Genomic DNA, 22,949 nt, shown 5'->3' with positions numbered 1-22,949 from the left:
GCAGCAGCAGCAGCTATGGGAGATTTTTGTCTACATGGTCTATGTACATATCAGGCCTTTTATAGGATCGCTTAATAACAGTTGACAATTGGGAAACCCGGTATAGCAGACATTTCTGGAACGTCGAGGTACAGCTGCCAGTATTTGAGTGTGTATACGAGCGCGAAGCTTGCCATTATCAACGACTGTAAAATCGTCGTCACCATGAACCAACCAAACTCTAAACAGCAGCGTCAGTTACAGCTGCACGTTAGCAGTGCCTGTAGGGAATGCCCTGGTACGCTTCTCTGACGCACCGAGTCAAGGAAGACCGAGGCGGCGACAACTTCGAATGCGCTCTCCTTTACAGACACAGACATACGCACGTACGCTCATAGAGATTCACGTGATCACAGATAAAAAAACAATGCTCTACGGGTGATAATACTAGAAACAATAATAAGGAAATCAACAACAAGAGCCGTCATCATCGGGGTGGTATCTGGGTAGGCAAATAAAGCGCCCCAAACAGTCACAGACACATTCAAACGTTGACACAAACAGGCTCCAGCAGACAAATATAGATGCAAAGGGCATAAGCGCTTAGGCATCACAGTAAAATATACGCCCGTGTAGGTACGTGTATATATATATATATACGACACCTAAAGTGTGAGACATTTTACCTGGTTGTCTTTCATAATGGGCGTGCGTTTATCTGCGTTGATTCCTACGACTAAAAAAAGCCTATTTTCTTTTAGAAAAAAAAGAGACCCGTTACGGTGCGTGGTGTCTGCAATTTGAGCTAAAATGAGCTGTTATTGTACCTTTTCGCGCTGAACGAGTCCTTACCAATATGAAAAACTTCCTTTTATGCTAAAATCAATGCTCTACTATTATTGCTAGTTTTTATGCGGCCTCTAAAAAATTCGGAGAAAATTTTCACGAGGCAAACCGGAAAACCTCTAATGGGCTTTAGATCTAAAGGGCTCAAATATTTATCAAAATGGCTCAAAAACACATTTTTAACACACCTGGACTTTTGATAGAGAGGTTAAGGGCCGCTGTGGCGAAAAAAGTACCACTTATCAATTGGGTCACCCAGATAAGTTCCAACAGGGAGTTTTTTTTACCTTTTTGTACCCTTTGGACTTTTTGGCCATTGTTAGCCAATGCATTTGGGGGCTCTTGGCCTGTTACCAGCCCCAAGTTGAATTTCATCAAAAGAATAACACATTAACAAGTTTACAACTACTAACATCGCTTTGTTCACGGTTACCATCGAAAAAATTACTTACGAATTAAAGAAGAAAAATTCGAAGAAGAAATTTTCGAAAGGATTAACGAATTGTTTAGTTCTCAATTTAAAGAGGTTATCGTAGCAATGACAGTGGTCGTATTCAATCGACATGACCGTCACTTCTAGCGCGTGCAAAAAATCCCATTGAGATATTTGTTTTTGAATCAACCGTACAGACTTGCAACTCATTTGAATGATAAACTGAGCTTAGCTGTCGCCCTCGGCGGCTCCATTTTCCTCCAGGTCATTGTCAACCACCTGCTCTGATACTTATCCAGTCGAAAATGTGAGGATTGCTTAATAACTAGTTACAGTTGTGAGGTCGGCTTTATGACATATGTTATTTTACATCCTAGCATCATATAAAAGATGCAGTGTTATTAGCTTTTAAGAAGTCCAAATTTAGCTGCTCTTTTTTTGTGTGCGAGTGTATATTCATATACGTGTACATAGAGAAAGAGAGAGAGAGTAAAAAAACATTGACCATGCCCATGGGAGTAATGGCAGAGCTTTGCTTGTTTGCGCATTTCGCTAAAACCGTCTAATGCATGATGGTAGCTGTGGATGGCTTTTGCGGCGACGGCAACCTGCGTCGACTTAAGCAGATGAAGAGTCTAAAATGATGGTGATAGTACCGTCTGAAGGTATTGGTAAGTGATAATATCGTCGTCCATGAAATGGCTGTATTAGGGTTTTGGGAGGTTGACATCAGGGGCAAGGGATAGGGCGTGTGTGTCAGCAACGCTTAGCCATTCTTAAGGTCTTTAGAGCTCTACTTCCGAGCCATGGCGTAATCATAGATAAGATTGGTAAACTGTTGAATATGAAATCGAACATGGATTAGGATGCGCAAGGAGACATCTTTTTTCATCTGCCGGTAACTACCTACCAACCATTGCGAAAACTCTTTAATGGACCCAAATATAATTTACTAAATAGGTATCTGCGATTCATTTAATTTATAAATAGCGTCTGTCGTGTGTTATGCTGTGCAGCCATTTCCTTAAATTAGTGTTCCGTCGAGAAATCTGAAGAACATTACTACAAAATTGGTGTCAGTGTATCTCCTCTTGTCCTGCGAAAGGATCAGTTAAAGCTTCACGTCAAACAGTTCAAAACGTGACGTTCGATAATTGAAAGAATCAATTTGTCTGCATGACTATAAATAGTAAACTCTTAATGTGGTTATGTTTTTGTTTTTGTGTTTAATCAAGATGGTAATTGCCTATATGATTTTAAGGCAAAGCGAGGTAACGCTGGTAGCATTTGGTAGGTAACACTGGTTTCTAGGACAACTGCTAGGTCACGTCGATTGATTGGCTATTTTCGCATCGATCTCCAAATTAGTCGTAGACTACAGTACGCATGCTGTCGAATTAGATCTTCTGGATTATTCCACATTGTCTACAAAGGTCTACTTCTTGGACCTGCTCAGAGTTCTAGAAAAAAAAAAAAGTGTGATACAAATAGCGAAGCAGTTGATAATACATATAGTATTGTTGTGTTATTATTATTAAGCAGACGAATGCTGCTTGCCAAAATACTGTGTTGATATTATTTGAAATAGTCATCGAGTATTCCCAGTTGTGTCGTTTGCTTTTCTGCTTGACGTCTACACATATTATAAAAATAATTGTTGAAATAGCGCGACCTATAATTATCTATGGAGTGTTTAAAACTGAATCACTCGAATACAAAATCTCGTTATTTTTTAAATTATTTTTATAATATTATTATAGACGTTGTATTGTTTGAAATTTATGTGCTTCCTATAAAAAAAAAATGAATCACAGTATTTTAATATTACAACATCTTCCAAAACTGTTGCTTCAAAGTATTTTTTACAGTTAATTAATGCTTTTCTGTTGTTGTTACAGTGGCCCAACTCAAAACAGTGCATCTTATGGGCCTGGTATATATCTCTCGATGCCCTTAAGGACTAAATTCGAACATACACATATTTACAGCTTTATTAAAGTGTCTATAAATGATAGTCGTTGGAGATTTGTGGCGAAATTCATTCGCGAATTAACCTGGAGAACGCTTAAGCTGCGTAGTTAGATTAGTCAGAAAAGTCACATAGTGATTCACCTTGGACGATAATTTTGCTGGCAACATAGGTAGCACCAATTTCCAGCTACGTATTCTCTGTTCTATCGCATTGTCTTTCTACGATAGTTTTGTCTATTGTTATCGTATGCAACCTTGATATCGACCTTCTAAAATGACCTCTAGTTGGAGAAGGATATTTTGTCCGGCAACCTCGCGCAGCAATAAGTACATTTACAATATAAGCAAGGTGCCATTTATATAACATTCGAAATGTGAACCTAATAATAGATAGGCTTGTATCAATGTGCTGTAAATAATAAGAATTACTCAAATAGCTAGCAATAAAATGGCTGGTTTAATAAACTTGGTTACCAGTATTAAGTAAAATTCTAGTTGACTCGGGTAGTTCTTTCCAAGGCGTCAGATGTACAACTTTTAGTTCAGTATCCACACAACATCATTGCCATATGTTACGTTATTACCCTTCATGAAGGTTGTATCCTCTATATGTATGTATTAAATCATTTCAATATCGATGATATATCGCGTTGAGCTTTGTCAAGACAACATTTTGTCGAGCCGCGCCTAAAACAAATTCAATGTTCCTCTTTCGATTATATCTGACCAGCTAAGACTTGCCCATATTTGTCCATACGGTGATGGTCTTGTTCGTGTTTTCTAATGACAATTATATTAATCCAGTTCTATTTTTTTGAAATTAATCACTGTAATCAGGTACATTATGCCTAGTGGGAATTGGATCGTTTTGTTTATCACCTTATTTCCTACTTAAATAAAGGACAACTATGTGAAAATAATATATGTTTATACAAGTGCACTTGTCGATAGAGGTTTATCTCAGGTTTAGCCAACGGTAGAATTTTCGGTGCTACAGATTTCGTTGTAGAACATGCAAGCAGCTAGCTATCACTAGGTGGCGCTGGCTTCGACGAACGCCTTACCAGGACATCATCGACATTTGCCTGCCGTAATTTCAAATAGAGCAGTTTTGGCTATCAGTGTCAGACAACATGAATGGACCCAAGAGCTACACTACACATAGAGGTATCTCCGTCGGTGGGCAAATGATGTTATTGTTGGTTAATCTGTGCGGCTTCCTCAGATATTTTATATAACCCGACTCTACCTTATCGATTGCGGCCGTTCGTTTTCGTTATGTCGGTTTTGTACCATAAGATACGGTCTGTGCTGATTTTTACATCTCTATGTAGCAGGAGTGATAGCTTTTGTAGCGACAGTGTTCGCTGTTACCAACACAATACAGAGGCGCTTAAACCTATCTATGTATTTTGAAATGTGATTATCGAGCCGCGGTGACCGTCTTGGGGAAAGCCATTGGTCAGCACCGGGTCGTCCTTAACGCTGAATCTGTCATTGGTGCCTGTCGAATGTAGTTGAGAAACATCGCTACTCGATCTAATTATGTCCAACTGGTGCCCCTATTTCTATTTACAAATATTATAGCCTAATCAATTAATGGTCATTTATTAACGTTACAAACGATTTTGTGTTTTCTGTGTTATTTGTGAAATTTATTTTTAGTTGCGTTTGTGTCAATACATATTTACAACATTTTTTTCTTCTAGAATCTTTTGTTTGATATATCGAAGCACTGAGTATAGCGAGCCTGCGATCGTTTATTTGAAGGGAAAGGATGCACTAGTACGCAGTTGAGTGCTCTGGCAGTACCTGAAAGACCCCACAATTTCTGCACTATATTTCGCGCTTGTCACGACAAACAATTGAGGTTTGGGTGTCTCCTAATTGTGACAGTAAGTCTGTGTGCACTTCTTACGATTTTATTGTCAGAAAAATAACGAAGTGGCTACGAGGGTAATCTCTCACGCTTCATGAATAATCTGTGGTAGCAATGTTTTCTGAAAATCGACTATGGCCCAAAGGGATGAGAACCGAGAATCGGTTTACGAACACACTGATTCTTCTGGTACTGAGCCTACTTCAAGCAGAGAAATTGTTTCAGTAAATCGTAAAAAAAACATATTTTCCGTGCGCCTTTGGATAGCATGGGCAGCTCAATCTTTTCTCTGTGCTCTCATCGTTTTCCTGTCTATTTGGTTGATCATTTGGCTCTTCGCTTACTTCAAAAGTTTAGCACCCCATGAAAAAGTAGAACTCAACGATGCCTGTAAGTATGAGTTCATAATCAATTGAAACTGAAGTGACGTTACTATAATATATTGCTTTTAGCTATCCTAGATTCGCTAAGTGACACAAAAGTGATCAGTAATTCATTTCGGAATGATGCTCCACCATCTGCATGAACTAGGGGAAAAGAGTTAGCTTTCGCCCCTCGAAGCTTTACAAAGGATACGTATTACCGTATTGCAGGTTCTCTGCTGTTTCATGGTCCACTGTCAGCCTCTTTTTAGAAAATGGAAGTCTCTATTTGTAGAGGGGCCTAATTTAAGGCAAAACCTTTGTATGAGTATTTCCCATGGAAAGTTTGACGTCGGGATCGGTTTCGCATTGTTCTTGTTATCGATGCCGGGACTGAAGATTCTGCAGATCCCGTTTTATGACGAAGGTATCTATTTTATTTGTTTTGTATAATTTTGTAATATATGTGAAAAAAAATATGGGTCATACATTCGAGCGCCGGCGCAGCAAATTCGTTCAGCTGGAAGAGCATTGATCGGTCGGTAAAATTGATTGTTGAAAAGTAAAATCGTTTGCAAATAACGGAAATAGCTAACTCATGTGATCATTCAAAGGATTTCTTCGTATGTCCTATGTACTAGTCGTGTACGTAAAACTGTTTTCTGCGTCGAATGCAAAGGAGGCTCACACAAAATTTGAAACAGAATCCCCTCAATAATATTAGTCTTCAAGGGTGTAAAAAAGCAGGAAGTCATCGCCAAATGCCAATTCGGAAGGAGCACAGTCGATTGCCGTGAGCTCTTTTGCGACGGTACTGGGTCTATGGAGTAACTCAGCCGTGTCTGTTATTATGGCGCATTATAACTTCCGACCATGACTAATGACCTGCTACTGTCCGTACAGCACATTAAAAGGTGAAAAACTTTAGTGTCTCAAGTTCCGTAAAATAAAACTTCTGCTGGTGACTTGAAGTGGGAGACTTGTTGTTGTTGTTGTTGTTGTTGTTATTGTCGTTGTCGTTGTCGTCGTCATCATCAACGTCTTGAGAATGTATCCGCATAGGGTCTTGAAACTTTATCCATAAAGTTTCAAGACCCTAATAGTGCTTACAGAAGAGGTGGAACATGGTACGTCAAGTCTTAAAACTGATAATGTAAACGAACGATACAGGGCTGTATATCTGCATAAGAAGTGACTGAGAATTTACAGGCTTCATAAAACGCTTGGTGATGTCAGGTCTAAGTGTAGTAATAAATATAAACAACCGAAGCAACCCAAAGTAAAATACAACTGTGTCCTCGACGATCAAAACTCGTGTAGTTTGAACATAGGAAAATACAGAAAGCACTAGGTTTCATGTCGTTTGACAGTTAATTCATTAAATTCAGACAGTAGAGCATCCTTGACGTGTCAGTCTCTTTTCTGCAGAGAGTGCAAAGATTTTTTTCTTTAATAAAATGATAAGTGATTAAATGAGGGTTAAACACTTTTCAAATATTTAAAAATGTATCAAAAATGTTTTCTGTGAAGTTCGATTTCATCCGAAAATTCCATAGGGTAATTCAAAATGCCATAAGATCACTGAAACTACCATACAGGGATAGTTAAAATAATCTATGTCTGTTACAGAAAATTTACTTTTTTTATTATTATATTATAAAAGAACTTATTACTTACGCTAACTATATATTTCCATGGGCGCCTCCGCAAATACTTTCTGCCCAAACAAACTATGCGAGCAACGTAACTGACTCAATGATCAATTACTGTAATATTTACACAATATGAAAATGGCTCATGATAAAGGCTCGGTTTCGGCACAAAATAGACTCGGTGAAATTTAGATTAGGAGAACAAAGTTAGCTCTGTCAGCGAACTCGCCTATTTCTGCTATTTTAGAACACGTAAGTTAAATAGGTTTGGTTAAACCTTAAAGGCATATAGTTGTCACTAATGAAGCACATGTTTTATATATATATATATATATACATGCTAAATTCTCAAGTCATTTCAATTATCAATGTGGGATCTATTAACTAGTGTTATATTTATTCATTGCTGAGATTGTGATTTATTCACTTACAACTTGGAACTTTGTGTCAAACTAGTGTAGTCAGATTCTGCCCTGTTGGAAAATTTGGCCACCGAGGTCACCAAAAAAATCTAAGCTTGCTCCTTCAAGCCTTATTGAACAAAGAAACTTCACTGTATATCGCTAACATATGACCCATAACTGAGTAGGTATATATATAATGAGGGGAAGAGGGTGGTTGTCTGACTCGAAAATAGAGTTCTATGCATACTCTGCGTCTTTTTCAAAGATTTCCTTTAATCAACCGATCAATCTTTTCCGCCTCGCTAGAAATTTTAAGGTATGGTATTGAATATAGTTCAAGCAGTTTTTGAGACCCCTTCATTGTCAAAGGTAATGTGATGAATTTCATTTGTCAATGGCCTAAAAAAAAGGATCTGTGGGAGCGAAGCCGAAAAAATATAGAAATAAAAGCAAAAGAACTTCCATGTGAAGCTAAATATGTTATGCGTGGCCTAGCGTCTTTTTGATCATCAGGTCTCATTTCATCAATCGTGTACCTCGGTAGGTCACATCGAGATCCTCCTTAATGATCTCAAGCATATTCAGAATATGAAAACGTTCAAGTCCTATCAAAACGCGGCTCTTTTTTCAGTATAGATATGATTCTTCTAGTGTTATCTTCCGAAGCTACCCATTCTAATTCTTATTGCATATCGACATGGAAGGCACCATGTTTTGTCTCCCGTAACAATTACGTGTATGAACTTGCTATTGTGTATCGTTAGCGGGTGAGAAATTGAGGGAAGATGAGACACCGCGCTTATTTATGCATGTGCTTCACTCAGCTTGTAGGGCACCTAGTTATTTTTGACACTCTAATTCTTTACAAGCTTCTGTACATTAAAAATGCTTGACAACAGCCAGTTGTTCGTAGCTAGCTATCGAATTAATACAAATTCGAGGGTCTTATCGGGCTCGAATGGCCAAGCGGGGGGTGGGAAACATTTCGTAGGTCGAAGATCCCATCATAGAACTTTTTCATCATAAAACCATTTTCAACGGATTCTCAATTAGTGTTCCCTGTACATGACACACATATCTCAATATTCTAGGCTATTAGTGTTTAGCCTTGGCAATTGGAAAATAAAGTGGGTATCAAAAATGCATTTTTTTTTTAAATTTTTGAAGAACGTACGTGCATGAAGCCTGGACTAAAGGCGAAACCCCGTTTACATAAAATTACAGCGTGTTTAAGGGAAGAAAGAGTATCTTTGAATAATGTCGAACAATAGTAATAATACATAGAAGAATGAGAAAAATAGACTGTTATAATCTCATAGATGTTATAACCTCATATATATACATAACGATCGGTTACCTATGTGAGATTGTGAGCCCAAAACAAGCATAATAGTAGATGCAGAACTCGAGTTTTTTTGCGATAACTGAGACTGCATCATTGCTCCAAAAAATAGATTTTCTGTGTGAAGACGCCCAGTTCAGCCTGATCAGCTGGTTTAGACATTACGCACTACAGCTGCTTTGTCACCTTTCCAGATTGTGGAATTTTGCCTAATGAAAATGTTGTGGAAGCGCGTATTGCAAATGGAATGGTAGCAGGAAACGCTTTTCCGTGGACGGTGATTGTCGCGTCAAAAACCCCTGAAAATACACGACGGCACGGTACGGGGGCTCTCGTCACGCCTTTTCACGTCCTCACCGCGGCGCATCTCGTTCCTAAGTAGATCATACAATCTGAACTGGGCTTTTACCTATAACGAATACTATTAGAAAAAACTAGGCGGCTACTGCAACTGTGCAAACTAAAAAATGAAATAAAAAAGACTGTTTTTTGAAAACAGATCTCTGGCTAGAGAAAGCGCTTCTTGTGCACGGCCATGACAGCGCCACGCCCACATTTTTTTTGTTTGCATTATTGTTTGGTTACCTGGTTGTGCTCTACAGGGTGATGCTATGTTGTATATTTTGGTGAAGTGTTTAATTGGAGATTGCCAGATATGTTCTAAGGTATTAGGTTGGAATGTACGTAATTTCCATTTCTCCGCTTATAAAGTGGCATTTCACGTGTCTTAGCGAAACGTTAAATTCAGTGTACGCCATCGCCTCTTACGACCTTCTCCCATCTCACAGGCATCTATTGCTATTTGCCAAAATTTTTCAGGCCTGGTACTGGAGCCGTCGACCAGCTTTTGAGACCTTCTTTTCTGTCAAGCGTACGATTACTAGTTTCACTTACTAGGGAGGTCTGGGAAATCTGGTGAAGAGAACCCTCCCACTTAATTTTTGCAGGGTAATATTCAATCCTCGCGATGTGTGGCCTGGGATTTTTATAGAAAGGAATGACCTTTCCAAGGCTGCCGCCGGTGCGATTACTGGATGCTCTTTGCTACATAGTGTTATCCAATCGGTGCAATTATATAGACCCTTGTTGACGCTCTTATTGTTTTCTTGTAGTTTCATCAAGTTTGTCCTTTTATAATGGAAGTATAGCTTAACTCGGGAGGTATCTTTGTACGCGTTGCATACTCCGCTATCTCATTACCGCTTGCAACCCAGAACAACCTATCGTTATCGCTACGCGTTCGTTAGTGTTGCGTGTTTCACACGGTGTTTGGCACATCCACGGCCCTGGTTTCTGATCAACTTGCATAAACATAATATTTTTTGCAATAATTTTACCTTGTTCCATTAGCCAATCAATCAATCGGTTGTTAGTGATCCAAGATTTTCACGGAGCGAAGTCGAATGCACTCTCTAGTTCTGAGGTTCCATCTTTGAATTAAGCAGAACCCTCCGAGCAGTCTTCTCAGTCCCCTAGAACAGTCCTCGGTATACATGACGGTCCAAGGATGTCTAAATGCTGCGCCGAACACTAATTAACTGAAAAAGGCAATTCCTCTGCTTGACAGCTTCGTTATTAATGTCTGAATTTAACGTAAAATTCGTTCACTGCATACAAAATTGTGACGGATTCACGTTGAAGCAAGCACTTATGAATAATGTATATAAATCAACAAAGGGCTAAAAGGAAAGGAGAGCATTGAAGACTATCGGAAATTACTTACGTCCCATCTTCGATGTTACAACATAATTTTTGATGTCATTAAGTCTCGAGGCGTCCTTTGGAGTAGCCATAGAAAAAAAGGATAGCCGTAGTCTTGTAGAAAACTAGTTGATTTTAGGTGACAGCAAAGAAGGAATGGCCATTATGGCGATACTTTTGCAGTTGCAGAAATCCTGAACCGTTAATTCTAGCAAATATATCAAATACGATGTTTGTAAAAAGTAAGTTGTACACACATCGTGAGTCAGCAGCTTATGCAATAGGTTGTAGTCTACAGTACCTGTATCATTACTCTGTGCACAGCGCGCTTATTCGTTTGAGTAGAAATATATTAAATTATCGATGTCCTAGTGAGGGACGTGTCAAGGCCCCAAGTGTTTGTGATGATATAACGTAAGTCATATCTGTTTTCCATGATAGTCTACGAAAATGTTTTGATTTACAGTCTTCGAATTATTTAGAGCTCTGTCGTTTATTTAGTCCAAGCGAAGCGCGCGATCTGTCCGTTCTCTACGGATCCGATGTCGTTCGGCGAATGAAGAGCGTTCGAGCAATTGGTGTTCGGTAGGTATATAGATGTTCGTAACAAACGTACGTATCTCTAAGCGTCTGATCGGCATTCATTGGGTTATCTACATAGATAATTCCGGATCCGAACGCATCAAGCATTAATGATGCTCCGCTTCCTAGCAGTTACGGTTCTCAAACACAATAAAAGATAATCGTATGCCTAGTTAGAGTGTACATTTAGGTTCTTAAATATGCTTCATAGGGAACTCATCGATTGACTAACTGTGTCGCAGGTATGCCACCGATGCATTTAGACTGACAGACCTCAGTAACGATGTTGTACTGCTTCTTCTTGAGAACAGCGTGAAAAGTGTACCCACATTATGTGTTCCGCCCGCGAGGACCTTGTATGGATCGAATAAAAAAGGCTTCAATGCGTCTCTACCAAACGGTAAGCAAGGCACCTTAGAACCAATTTTCCAGCCGTACTTGTTATGCCATTAATCGAGATTGTCCGACGTATTGCTTGACCTTCGTACCTTCAGAGGGTGACACGGTGATCATAGCGGGTTTCGGCATAGAGGGAGAGAGTGCGCCGGCACAAGGTGACGGCCCTCTGCCAAACCAGTTGATGTATACAACGGAAAGGGTGCTGAGTAATGAATACTGCAAAAAGTACATATCATATTTTATCGAGCGCTCCGAGTTTTGCGCGAAGTCGTACGCAACAGGTATATGCCGGGTACGTAGAGACTCTCACTAGGCTGATTCATTCAAACGGCTGTTGTGATCGATTTATCTCAGATTTGATTCTACCTCATAATATCGATTCGGCCTTTCTAATCAAATATCTGGTCTCTAATAAGAGAATCCAAAATGAGCATTTTTACAGGGCGATTCGGGGGCATCTACAATGATGTCAATCGAAGATCGTTTTGTATCGGTCGGCGTAGCTTCAAGCACCGGCTTCTGCGCGTACAGCTTAGATAGGTTTATCAAGCTCTATGCCTACACTGAGTGGCTCTACTCGTCTATTAGAAGTTCTCCGGAAAAATTTTTACGTCTAGAGTAATAACAACTTAACCGTAACCAGCAAGCAAGCTAGAAAAAGTTTTAATAAATATCTTCTACTTCTATCGACATCTACAAAAATTCTGTCATCTGTTCAACATCTACCAGGAGAAATCTAAAATCGTAGTCCTAGTAGTATACATATATATCTCCTAGGCTCAATAAATTTTTTTTTAATACATTAAGCACCTTTACATCGAATGGAACATAGAACTAAATAGAGAAGTTTCTAATCATAGGATTAATAGCTTCAATCGAGGTCTGAGTGAATTGAATATATACCAATGGGTATACTTGATCAGCATTCAAGCAACGTTAATTTTGTATCACGGTGGCAGATACTCTTTGATATATCACCGAAACATTAGATCTGTCTTAATAAAATTTCAAAAACGTTTATTGATGAAAAATTGATTATTTACGTGATGCAATTAATGAAGTAATAAAATTAGAAGTCTGGCTTACATAAGGTTACTTGCGACAGTTCTATAGATTTTTATGTACCTGCTTAACGTGGTTTGTTTACCTCTGTGTGTAAACTTAGTTCATCTCTATTCGTTCTAATGCGCGGTTAGCGCATCTAAAAGTACATCTCTGTTTTACGTTCTATGTATGTAGTAAGCAGAGCATAAAATGATTAACTTAGATAGCCACATTACCACATTCTGACGCTGTTGCGGCTGTCGACTATGGACTCAGCGACGGGGTGAAGAATCCCACTGCTACAGGGGTAGCGCTGATAGACTCACGCATCAACCAGCATAGGAATAGAAATACATCGTGTGCCCTTCCCCTCGACTGCCTTAATAACGTTCTGCACCGTTCTATAACTGATACGTAGACGTGAAGATCTTCGCTTAAGGCTTCATTATCTGGTTAAACTGGTAAAAATCATAACGAAACGATACATATCTGCTTAACTCAATTACTTGCATTCTTGTCGAAAGTTTAAAGGCCACCAGATCATGGATGTACCAAGCTTGTACCTAGAGATCATTCCATATTCCCAGGAGAGTCTACGGGGCTGTCATCAATGTCCCACGATGCATGATCACACCCTTATGTCGAGCGAGCTTCTAAGTCGATGTAAAGCGTAGTTGATTTGGACGAGTAAAATGGCCACTTTCGCTGCCCTCTGCACAGCGCAAACATCGAAAATCGGATGCGTTACTCTGGGCAGCCGATCCTGGTCTATTCCAGAGCACAACAATTATTTCTCAGGCCCATGTAAACAGCCCATCTCTATGTGCGATTAATTCAGACATATGGCCTTCCAGGCCTATTTGGTGATTACTGAACCGCTTTGAGTCCTGAGTGTTTTGACACCTTTGTCGTTATTATTGCAGTCTGTACACGCTAAGTTCTGCTGGTTGTCGTTACTGTCTCCGAATTGTTGTTTTGTCTTCCGACATGATAACGATTAAAGCAACAATGGCCAGCTAGTTCCTGAAAGGTCAAGTATCCTACGTTGTTCGTTAATCGAAAAAACATCCGAACATTTATGTCCTTCTGCATTTTACATTTTCAATTATAACATTTCTGTGAATAAACAGGTAATCAAATAAAAAAAAATGTTGGTCTCTCATAATATCCAAATCTAGATATGGTCGTGTATGAGAATCGTTGAGTTTTTGGCTATCTGCGCTCCTTCTGAAGTCATCTAGGGGGCTTTCCAGTTCAACGTGACGCCGATGAATCCCGCACGAGTGACGAGTCGGCGAAGAGAACTGTAATTGATTAGAAAGTATTTGACAGTATGGACGTGTATATACTCGTGTGCTCAAAGCACTTGACGGAATCGTTTTAATCGCTGGTCACATTACAGAGCACAATAACAAATGGATCTAGAAAAGTGTTAGTTGAAGGCGTATCACAGAACTATGTGTTTTGTGCTGACTAGCGAGCTGATTAGCATTGGCATTGAGTAAGGATTTCGTCGAAAGTTTTAACGTATACGGTGTATTCTGTCCGAGGCAGTAGGGTGTAAAATGCGTCGCCGACTGAGTCAGTGGCTGTATGAGTTGGCCCGTTGAAAAAACGAAGCCAAAGGCTCGATGGATGAGTCAATACGTTTATCGTGTTCATCGAGTACGTGTTCATCTTCAAAAGTACAACCCACAACCCGACCGTTTCCCCTGTACACATATGTTATCTGGGGCATCGTTTTCATTCTTGCACTGGCAAGCATCGGCTTAATAGCCTGGGCAATTTCTAAACTAGTTGGAACTTCCTCAGCACCAAAAGATCACAAGAAGGTCCGCCCTAATGAGGCTGGTAAGATTTGCCCAAGGTCTCTCGGTCACAAACAATCAACTAGGCAGGTAGATAGATATAATCATCAGTTGGCAGTATGTAATTAACTTGTTAAAAAAATGAAGAGGTAGAAATATTGTATTTTCATAGAAATACTTTCATCACTTTCATAGAAAGTGAAAGGTGAAACGAACCTTGTGTGATTACTAGTACCCTATGGATAACCCTTGCGGTAGAGACGAATATTATCGGACAATTAACAGTTGTCTATTTGTCTAATTTCCGAATCGACTTCATATCGGAGCCTTGATCTGAGTATACGTATCGGGCTCGAACCTTGCGGCTCTAGTGTTTCAAGTTCGAAGACTTAACTATTCAAACTAATATGCCAAAAGTGACAGATACATAAGCGTACAATTGCACTCTTCCGTAATGTAATAAAGTATGGGTAATAGTGAATTAATTCTTATTACTCCGTAACTTCTATATGGTGCAAGTTGTGCTTGGTCGGTTTTATTGAAGTGACAGCCTCAGGCTTCAACGTGAAACCCCTCTATTCCATTCGAGGATCCGTTCTGCAGAACTTTTCCAAGGGCCCTGGCATGAACGTAAGACGACCATTGGCTGTGGAGTATCGACGATTATACTAGTTCAGACAGTTTTTGAATAGTTATATTCAAGCAAGTAGAAACGTACGTAAACGGTATCCGTATAGCGTTCTGACGTGTATATAACTATTCTACAAAAGAAATATAATCACGTTGAGGTAATTAAATGATCGGACGTTCGAAAGCAACTGACTTCGTTTTATATGCCCTTCACTTGTGCATAAAATACCTCAAGTGGGGTTCTAGAATAATCTTTGTACGAAAAGCTGGTCGGACGTATCCGGACCACCTAACTGCAATAATATCCAGGCCGCAAGATATCTATCAGAACGCGAAAGGTAGAATGTAACAGTTCATCATTGGACTCACTTGGTGAAGTGCCGTTTGTGCCCAACAGCTCTTGTAGAGATTCGCTTATTCTGCGCGCTATGATCCCCACGAATAAGCCGAAGAACCGTGCAATGCGGCGAAGACCGCAAATGTTTCGAAAAAAGGAGAGCTAAGGCAAGGTGCTACTGGGAGGGACTGATCTTTCAAAAATCATCACGAGCGGTGACACATATTTCAGAGAACTGAATAAAGCGGGCGTGAAACAAACGCGAATTAAGCAATTTGACTGACGTTCACAAGAACTTCATAAAATGTGTTGCAAACCGCAGCCGTCGGACCCAAAGGGCAGCTTTTAATTCAAGCGGGAGTTACTGTTAGTGGCTCGCGGCTGTTAACCCTAGCAGTTATCTGTAGTCAACCTTACTAACGTAGGCCCAAAAGGCAAACAATGCTCGGCGTAATCGTCAGCAACCCACGGTATAGCTATCGAAGCATTTCTATATTCAACCCACGTTATTGGAGAAGTATCCATTGAACTAACGTAAAGATACTTCATTCGAGGTATAATTTTCCGCACGGCAGCTGTTGAATTGGGGAGACAATCATATATTCTGCTTGCTATCAATGTCCTCAGTTTGGGTCCGCTGTTGAAATACCTTGGACGTTTTGGGCTGAGAGGATGTGGTTTGAGGGGCACACCAGGCATGATTGTGATATATTGCGTATGCTGGCTTCAACGTATTCTACAATTTTAAAATTGACAATATTGTTTCGTATCGAATAGTCGTTCGTATTGCCACGCTTTAGGAACTCTCTCACATTTAGAAAGAAACCTTTAATCTGCTGAGCTGATATGTCTTGTTAGCAACTGCATTTAAGGTGATAGGACAGAACTTTTTGATGCACTAGAGTTACCTGACGAAGTACTCGCTATAACTTTACAAAATTTTTCATCATGTGCATAGCTATTTTCCACTTTCATTATCATATTCTATCATATTTACGTAATCTGTGTGATACCAACATGACTATCATCATTATCGTATCAAACAGGATGTGGACTTGTGGACGCTATCGAACCCGTACAGACTCTTGTGGTCGATGGAGAATTTGCGGAAAACAAGTTCCCATGGACAGTTCTCGTCTACACGAAAATTGGCCGCAACTTGATAAGCTACGGTACGGGGGCGCTTATCACGCCGTTACACGTCCTTACCGCAGCGCATCTTCTTTTGACGTAAGATAGAAATTACGTCAGCCGTCTTGGCTCCTTTCTAATTTCATAACCAGAGGGCGGTAACAGTTGAGACTGCATCGTTAGCATAGCTGATTGGTAGCATTGAATTGCGACGTTGTTATGCTAGCGGTCTCTCTGAAATTTCATTCAATTTTTAGTATAAACGTATTTAGAAAACGCGAAAGTAAATGGTGCCTTGTCTTACCTCTATTGAAACTATTCACCTCGACTCGGCTCATCAGCGTATTTTTAATTACAGCAAAAAATCAGCAGTGTGTATACACGAAACGGTGTAGTACCTAGTACTTTTCTCATATAATTAAATATTACATTGATTAAATAAAATTAAAATAATTTTTGCGCTTATACAGGTTCCATGCATGGTGACTAGCAATTTTTATTTGGAGCACAGTGAAAACAATAACTTAGTTCATAAAAATCTATGAACTTACATAGTTGCCACGGAGACGGATCCTTCACATGTCTTCTTGGCACTGTGAATTTTATTGAAACATTTTTTTTTCTTTACTTTTAGTTCCGATCTCTGAATTTCAGTATGAAGTTGTGTAGATCACGATCAGTTTGACATATCTATTCGAGGCTACCGGTTTTTTTTTTAGAGAGTACACGTGGTGGCGCCCTGATCTTTGCAACTGCATTCGACATTTACTGCAATTGTATCTGGGTTTTGCACTTCCATGCCCCAAATGTGAAACGGCGCATTTTAACAAGTTTCCTATAGGCCAAGTCTTTCGCTGTACTTATAAGAATGTAACAAAACGTGCTGCTCAGCAGATCTATTTGTGAATTACGTGTCTTCATAATTCGCGTGATTAATATTTATGCCGATATTGACGGCAGCACTCGATGCACGAGGGTTCCTACGAGTACCTGAGGACATTTAGGTGCTGAACTAGCACTTTCCCAACACTGACCATTTACAAACTTTAAATCTTCTATTGCTGAGGAAGACTTCGAGCCAAGCTACCAGCAGATATTCGACTTCAATGCGCAAAGGAAAACCCAGCAGTTCCAGGTGTTCTTAAGCGGAAGTACGTCGCTTCGAAGAACAAAGACCTCTTTCATTTGTATATGCAATCGGGTTCGATATCGGTCCCTTTGCATTGGCATTTTTGTTGTATGCTTTAAGCTATTATGCTTCGCAGGCCTTCCTATTATGCCATTAAGGCTAACAGTACTAGTCGCTTATTGGCCGTTTTTTTGTAAACAGCACATACTATAGCTGTCCTAAAGATGTTCGGTACATCATTCATTGAAGAATCTGTGATAATGGTAGACACTGGCGGTCTAAACTTTTCCACTGCAATGGAAGGCAGCCTGCCTGTGAGCATAGTCAGCAGATACTTAGAGATCGATATCGCGCACAGCATTCTGAAGAGACATGTATCAGAATGTTTTCATTCTCTTGTCCAAGATTTCTTTTCTTTTTGGTTTCATCTGTGATAAATGTTTCATCGACGAATGATGCTTAGATAGTCCCTTGTTCGGTGAATATAATTGCAGACGCTTTCGGAGTTCGAGCTGCGAGGTACATCGTGTTCTCTGACGACGTGTTGTTTCCTCGTTGAATTATCAGTTCCTTTTTGGCGGCTGTATTATTGGTTTTTTAGGGGTTCCCGAGTGTTTCTTTGCTCACAGCGGGTCAGTTCTATTACGAGTTGTGCAAGGTTTCGTCTAGCACAAGTGAAGTTTTCCTTCCGGATGTTTTTCATCTGTCATAGGTTATTGCAAGGATCTCAAAAAAGTTCTGAGTAATTCTGATAGCCCAATGTTACGTCGGTGTGCTGCGGACCCCATGACTTCATGCCATTCCTCGGTTAGCTTCATTCGATTTCACAGTTTGGGAAAAGTAATGTTATATACAACAACGATTCGGCACATGGAAGATCCGTTCGTACTAATATATGCTTCTACCCGGGAGAACGTGTCTTTCTTGAATACTTCGAAGTTAACTCCGCCGCTTAATTCACCTAGGATTACGCTATTCTCGGAAAATAATGGTTCCGTTAATGAGTGTCACATTTATTTTTTGCTTTTTAAATATGGGTGAAGGGTACGATTGTTCCGTCGTTTATAATGGAGCAGGCGTTTAAACACGCACAATGTGGGCAGAATCGGCCGGATGATCATCATGCGGATTAAGCCCGGCATGCTTACCAAATAATTCTAATGGAAAGGATCCCACCGTAACAGTCACAAAGAGGGCCGCAGAAGAGAAATATCAGTGTCTTTTTTTCTTTTACTGATGATCACAAATTACGTCAGGAACTTCGACATAGAACGTAGCCTCATTTCCATAAGTTTGGAACTTATGAACTGAGATTGGATTTAAGTCCCCGTAGGTTTTTAGGTAATTATACAATGTTCCGGTAGTTGCAGTCGCGCATATTCTCGTGCTCCAGATGCGTGGAAATTGTGATAGGTCGTATACCTATCGCCCGTCGCTTTTGGTATCGTCTTTAAGGCTCCTAGTGAATATCATACAGTGTTGCACTTTTGTGTCATATAAGTCGAAAGGCCTTATATAACCTATATAAGGCAGCGTGTTTCAAACGGTTCTATTTAATCTGTTTGGTATTTGGATACCGTGTTGACTACAAAGACGAATAAGTAAAATTTGTTATTTTCGTCGTATATCCAGCCGATTTTAAAAAGGAATAACTTTTAAACTACGCACTACTAGCAAACGAAGTTTTGCTGGTAAATACTTCAGTCTTCTAGTAACCTGTAAATGAAAACCGATTGGTCTTGGTGCAAAAGAAATTATTTCAATTAAGCTTCGAAAGTTAAAGCTCAATAGTCAATAGCTTTTTGTCTTTACTACAGCGCTGCGGAAATTCATCGAATATGGGTGAAAATATTTGCAAAAAAGCGAAAGCGAAGCTTTCAAGAGCCGAGTATTGAAGACCAGCGAGCTGACGACCAGAAGGACACGAGTGCTTTGCCGCAATCGAAAAGACTTTCCACGAAAGCAAACCGTGTAGCCTAAAGGCTCTATAGGATAAAACTAAAAATTCACTTTTAATGTATTGCAGAATTATAACCCAAAGACTAAAAATGCGGAAAGTGGGTAAAAAAAACTGGTCCCTTGTGAATTGATTCCAGACCAATTGGAAACGCGTGTGGTATATTCCACAGGCAGTTTATGGAACTTTAACGAACAGAAAGTATGTGTGGAGCATACAGTTGTCATAGACCCGTAGGGAAGGACCAGACGAGAATAACACCGTTCTGGGGACTAAACAAATTCGGAGACACTGTCAAGTAGGTCCAGAGGTAAGATGATGGTAGTACTTGCACTAGACATCAGGGGCATCTATTACTATAAGATGCACGAGGAAATAAGTGCAAACCGCTATCTGAAGTTCTTCAAGACACTCATGAACCGTTGGCACGGAGATCGAAGGTACGCGGTCTAATTAATTACTTGATGGCAACACCAGACCCCGATCGCCATGCCTCAATGCCCTCATACTTAGTGGATTGAGTAAAGCAATATCCAGCGTTGGCTTCAACTTTTTTGTTCTTCCGGTTCAAGTCCATATGATTACGGAGCTTTCCGTACTCTGAAAAAGCATATTTTACTATTGATTTACTTCAAAAAGTTACAAATAGAGCAATCACATATGGGAACGCGAATGGTAAGTTTATCGTTGCCCGGAGGCTAAGACAAGTTTGCAAAAAAATAGGAGAGTACTTCTAACTAAAAAAAACACCTAACTAATTTAAAGGTTATTCAATTTTAAAGTCCGCCAGCTTCATACGATTACCGTAAGTATGCCCGAATGCTGACACTAGGCAATTTCGATTAATGTGTTTCACCTGAACTACAACCACCATTATGTTTGTGTATTATTATTTTTTTTTTTATTAATGTTCCTTTTATGAAATCCTATTTAAGAGTTCTGCTCTCGATTCATTTTGTCGTCGAAGAAAAGTTGAACGGCGCAAATTTTTGAACGGCCTCTACGTAGCACGCCGTTGACATTACTTACGGCTGTATCGTCCTTTGTCCTATTTTGATAGATATACTGTAAGTGATTGTATACAAAACATAAATGTACTTAAACTTGAGAAAAACCCATGTTCTTCGACCTTATAGTTATAAGGCTACAAAATCCGTGTGGCTGATTTTAAGTTTGTCGCCAAGCAAAAGTTCGTTCTCACAACTCTGGAGAATTTACTCTACAATCGAAGCATAAAGTGCAACTTCAAATGAAGTAACTTGAAAATAATTCTCTTATAACTTGCGACGGGTTTCCTATAGGCCGGGATCAGATGTGGTTGTACTTTATGGATCAAACCTTATTCGCCTAATGAAGCCTGTCTCTGTAACTGGTATTCGGTAGGTGTGTACAATCAATATTACATTTAATCGGATTATATTGTGCAGTTATTTTAGTTATTAAACACTTAATTTATCAGTAACAGCGAATAGTTTTTTTCACTTACTTTTCAACCACACATACCCTTCTAATTACCTATCATACCCCCTAATTTTTGCCTACAAGAAAGCTACTTACTCTTCCCTTAGACGAAATTTTCGCTTATAGTTTTCTAGGTTGTTGAAGGTTTGCAAAAGCATTTTTTATTTGAACCTGATAAAGGTTAAAACAGGCTTCAAACTGACTTTTTTTAACTATGCTTTTTTTTTACTTACGCATAGTGGGTTTTCTTTTTCGGTATTGAGATATATATTTCTTCATTGGACTAATACCGAATTGGCTTCTGTATTCTGTGATCAAACATATCATTAACGCTCATACATCTGAGTGGATGAGCACACACAGACTTTGGTTTTATCTATTCGAATCTCAAAGAGTAAATAAAAATATTAGTTGCTAATACAATGTAACTTTTTAAGGCGAATTTCGAGTCACTTCAAGGAAATAGAAGACATCATGCTGCTACTCCTTGAAACGGAGCTAAATAATATCTCCAGACTATGCGTACCATCATGGAAAACGACCGGAAATGATTCTTTAATTATTAACCTAGGCCGAGATTTTCCAAAGCGTAAGTCTAACTAGGTTTGTATTTCTGTCATCTGCCTATTTTTGTAGAGAAATGGTCACGCTGCCTACCTCTATCTTTCCGTATCATTTGTATTTTCAGCGGGCGACAACATAACTATTGCGGGCTTTGGTGCACTTTCTGAAAGTATTCCTGGCGAAGGGGGCGAACTGCCTAAGGAGCTGATGTATACCACCGAAACGGTGCTGCCAAACGCATATTGCGAAGCTGATACAGAGGGCTTTGACAGTCAGACGGCATTCTGTGCTAAAAGCGTCGCGACAGGTATTTGTCGGGTACGTAAACCGCTTTTCTAGGGTGCAAGTTGATTTCGCCGTCTAAATAGTTTATGCTTCACATTTTACATTACCATATGTACTATATATGTTTAGGTCATTACTAATGTATGCGTCACATCCCAATATAATGAGAAATTGCCAGTTATAGCAGACGCATCATCGACACACACTCGCAATCTCAGCTATGAGTTCTTATTATCTTCTAATTGTGTTTATGATGACTGCTGTCCGCACTGAACTAATAAATGTTCAGCTTTTTGTGTTCTTGATTAAGGAAGATCAATTTGTGATAATTCTAACTTGGCCTCTGCAGGGCGATTCGGGCGCTTCCGCGATGTTGTTAGTTCAGCAACGCTTGGTGGCGGTCGGCATAGCGGCAAGTAGTCGTTTTTGTGGTTATAGTCCTGACAGATATATCCGGGTAGCCGTTTACCTTGAATGGTTACACACGTCAATCAACGATTCTCCGAAAGATTTTTCCACACCTGAATAAAGCGCAATCAAACCGGCTTTCCTATCCAGTATACGCAGGTTCTCAATAAATATTCGTTATTTAATCAACTGTTGTGTAGGATCCCAGCTTGTATGTTCGCATTAGACTAACTCATCAGCTATAACAATAATTTAGTTTTGTTACGCCGAACAGAGCTCAGTCTCTATGTACGGTACCACTATATGGGATTAGCAGTGATGAATGACGAATTAAGCTCACTGAGGATGCAGTTCTTCGATTTTTTATATGCAAAGATCTTTCATTTTTTTCGAAATTATCTCTGCGTCAATGTGTAACAAAGACAACATCGAAAGCCTACGAAAATGATATAGAAATATGTATCAGTCGAGCACTTCACTTTGCTTCAGTGGCTATGTATGAGAACGACCTTAAGTGCTTTGTAATTAATCTAGATACGGCTTATTTACATGGTTCTGAGATAAGTTTACTGGGAAATTATAGGATAATTTGCGACAGCAACCGCTTACTATCCATTTGAAGCAATTCGAAGGCGCAAAGGTTTA

At 39.6% G+C, this 22,949-nt stretch overlaps 1 protein-coding gene across 3 annotated transcripts; it reads left to right on the top strand.

Moving 5' to 3' along the window:
* Positions 1-5,371: 5,371 nt before the first annotated feature.
* LOC111272416 (serine protease SP24D) lies at positions 5,372-22,493 on the top strand. 3 transcript variants are annotated; one of them, XM_022853856.2, is made up of 10 exons: positions 5,411-5,498; positions 5,702-5,897; positions 9,063-9,246; positions 11,071-11,154; positions 11,394-11,551; positions 16,416-16,599; positions 20,888-20,965; positions 21,485-21,636; positions 21,736-21,929; positions 22,246-22,493. In XM_022853856.2, the coding sequence occupies exons 1-10, from the start codon at positions 5,493-5,495 to the stop codon at positions 22,423-22,425; spliced, it is 1,416 nt and encodes a 471-aa protein (XP_022709591.1). In that variant the 5' UTR covers positions 5,411-5,492; the 3' UTR covers positions 22,426-22,493. The 3 variants fall into 3 exon arrangements, with proteins under 3 accessions (XP_086829395.1, XP_022709593.1, XP_022709591.1); XM_086973269.1 differs by lacking the exons at positions 5,702-5,897; positions 9,063-9,246 and having other exon boundaries at positions 5,372-5,498; positions 11,036-11,154; positions 11,463-11,551; XM_022853858.2 differs by lacking the exons at positions 5,702-5,897; positions 9,063-9,246 and having other exon boundaries at positions 5,372-5,498; positions 11,036-11,154.
* Positions 22,494-22,949: the final 456 nt, after the last annotated feature.

The sequence above is a fragment of the Varroa jacobsoni genome, unplaced genomic scaffold (genome assembly GCF_002532875.2).
Source record: "Varroa jacobsoni isolate VJ856 unplaced genomic scaffold, vjacob_1.0 contig02187, whole genome shotgun sequence".
NCBI lineage: Eukaryota > Metazoa > Arthropoda > Arachnida > Mesostigmata > Varroidae > Varroa > Varroa jacobsoni.
This window is presented reverse-complemented; position numbering and strand designations above follow the sequence as displayed.

What these genes read in the sequence shown, in the direction of transcription:
- LOC111272416 (XM_022853856.2), top strand. An exon ending in GCAGCGCATCTTCTTTTGAC is followed by an intron (nt 16,600 to 20,887) that starts GTAAGATAGAAA and finishes GGTTTCCTATAG; the next exon opens with GCCGGGATCAGATGTGGTTG. An exon ending in GTCTCTGTAACTGGTATTCG is followed by an intron (nt 20,966 to 21,484) that starts GTAGGTGTGTAC and finishes TAACTTTTTAAG; the next exon opens with GCGAATTTCGAGTCACTTCA.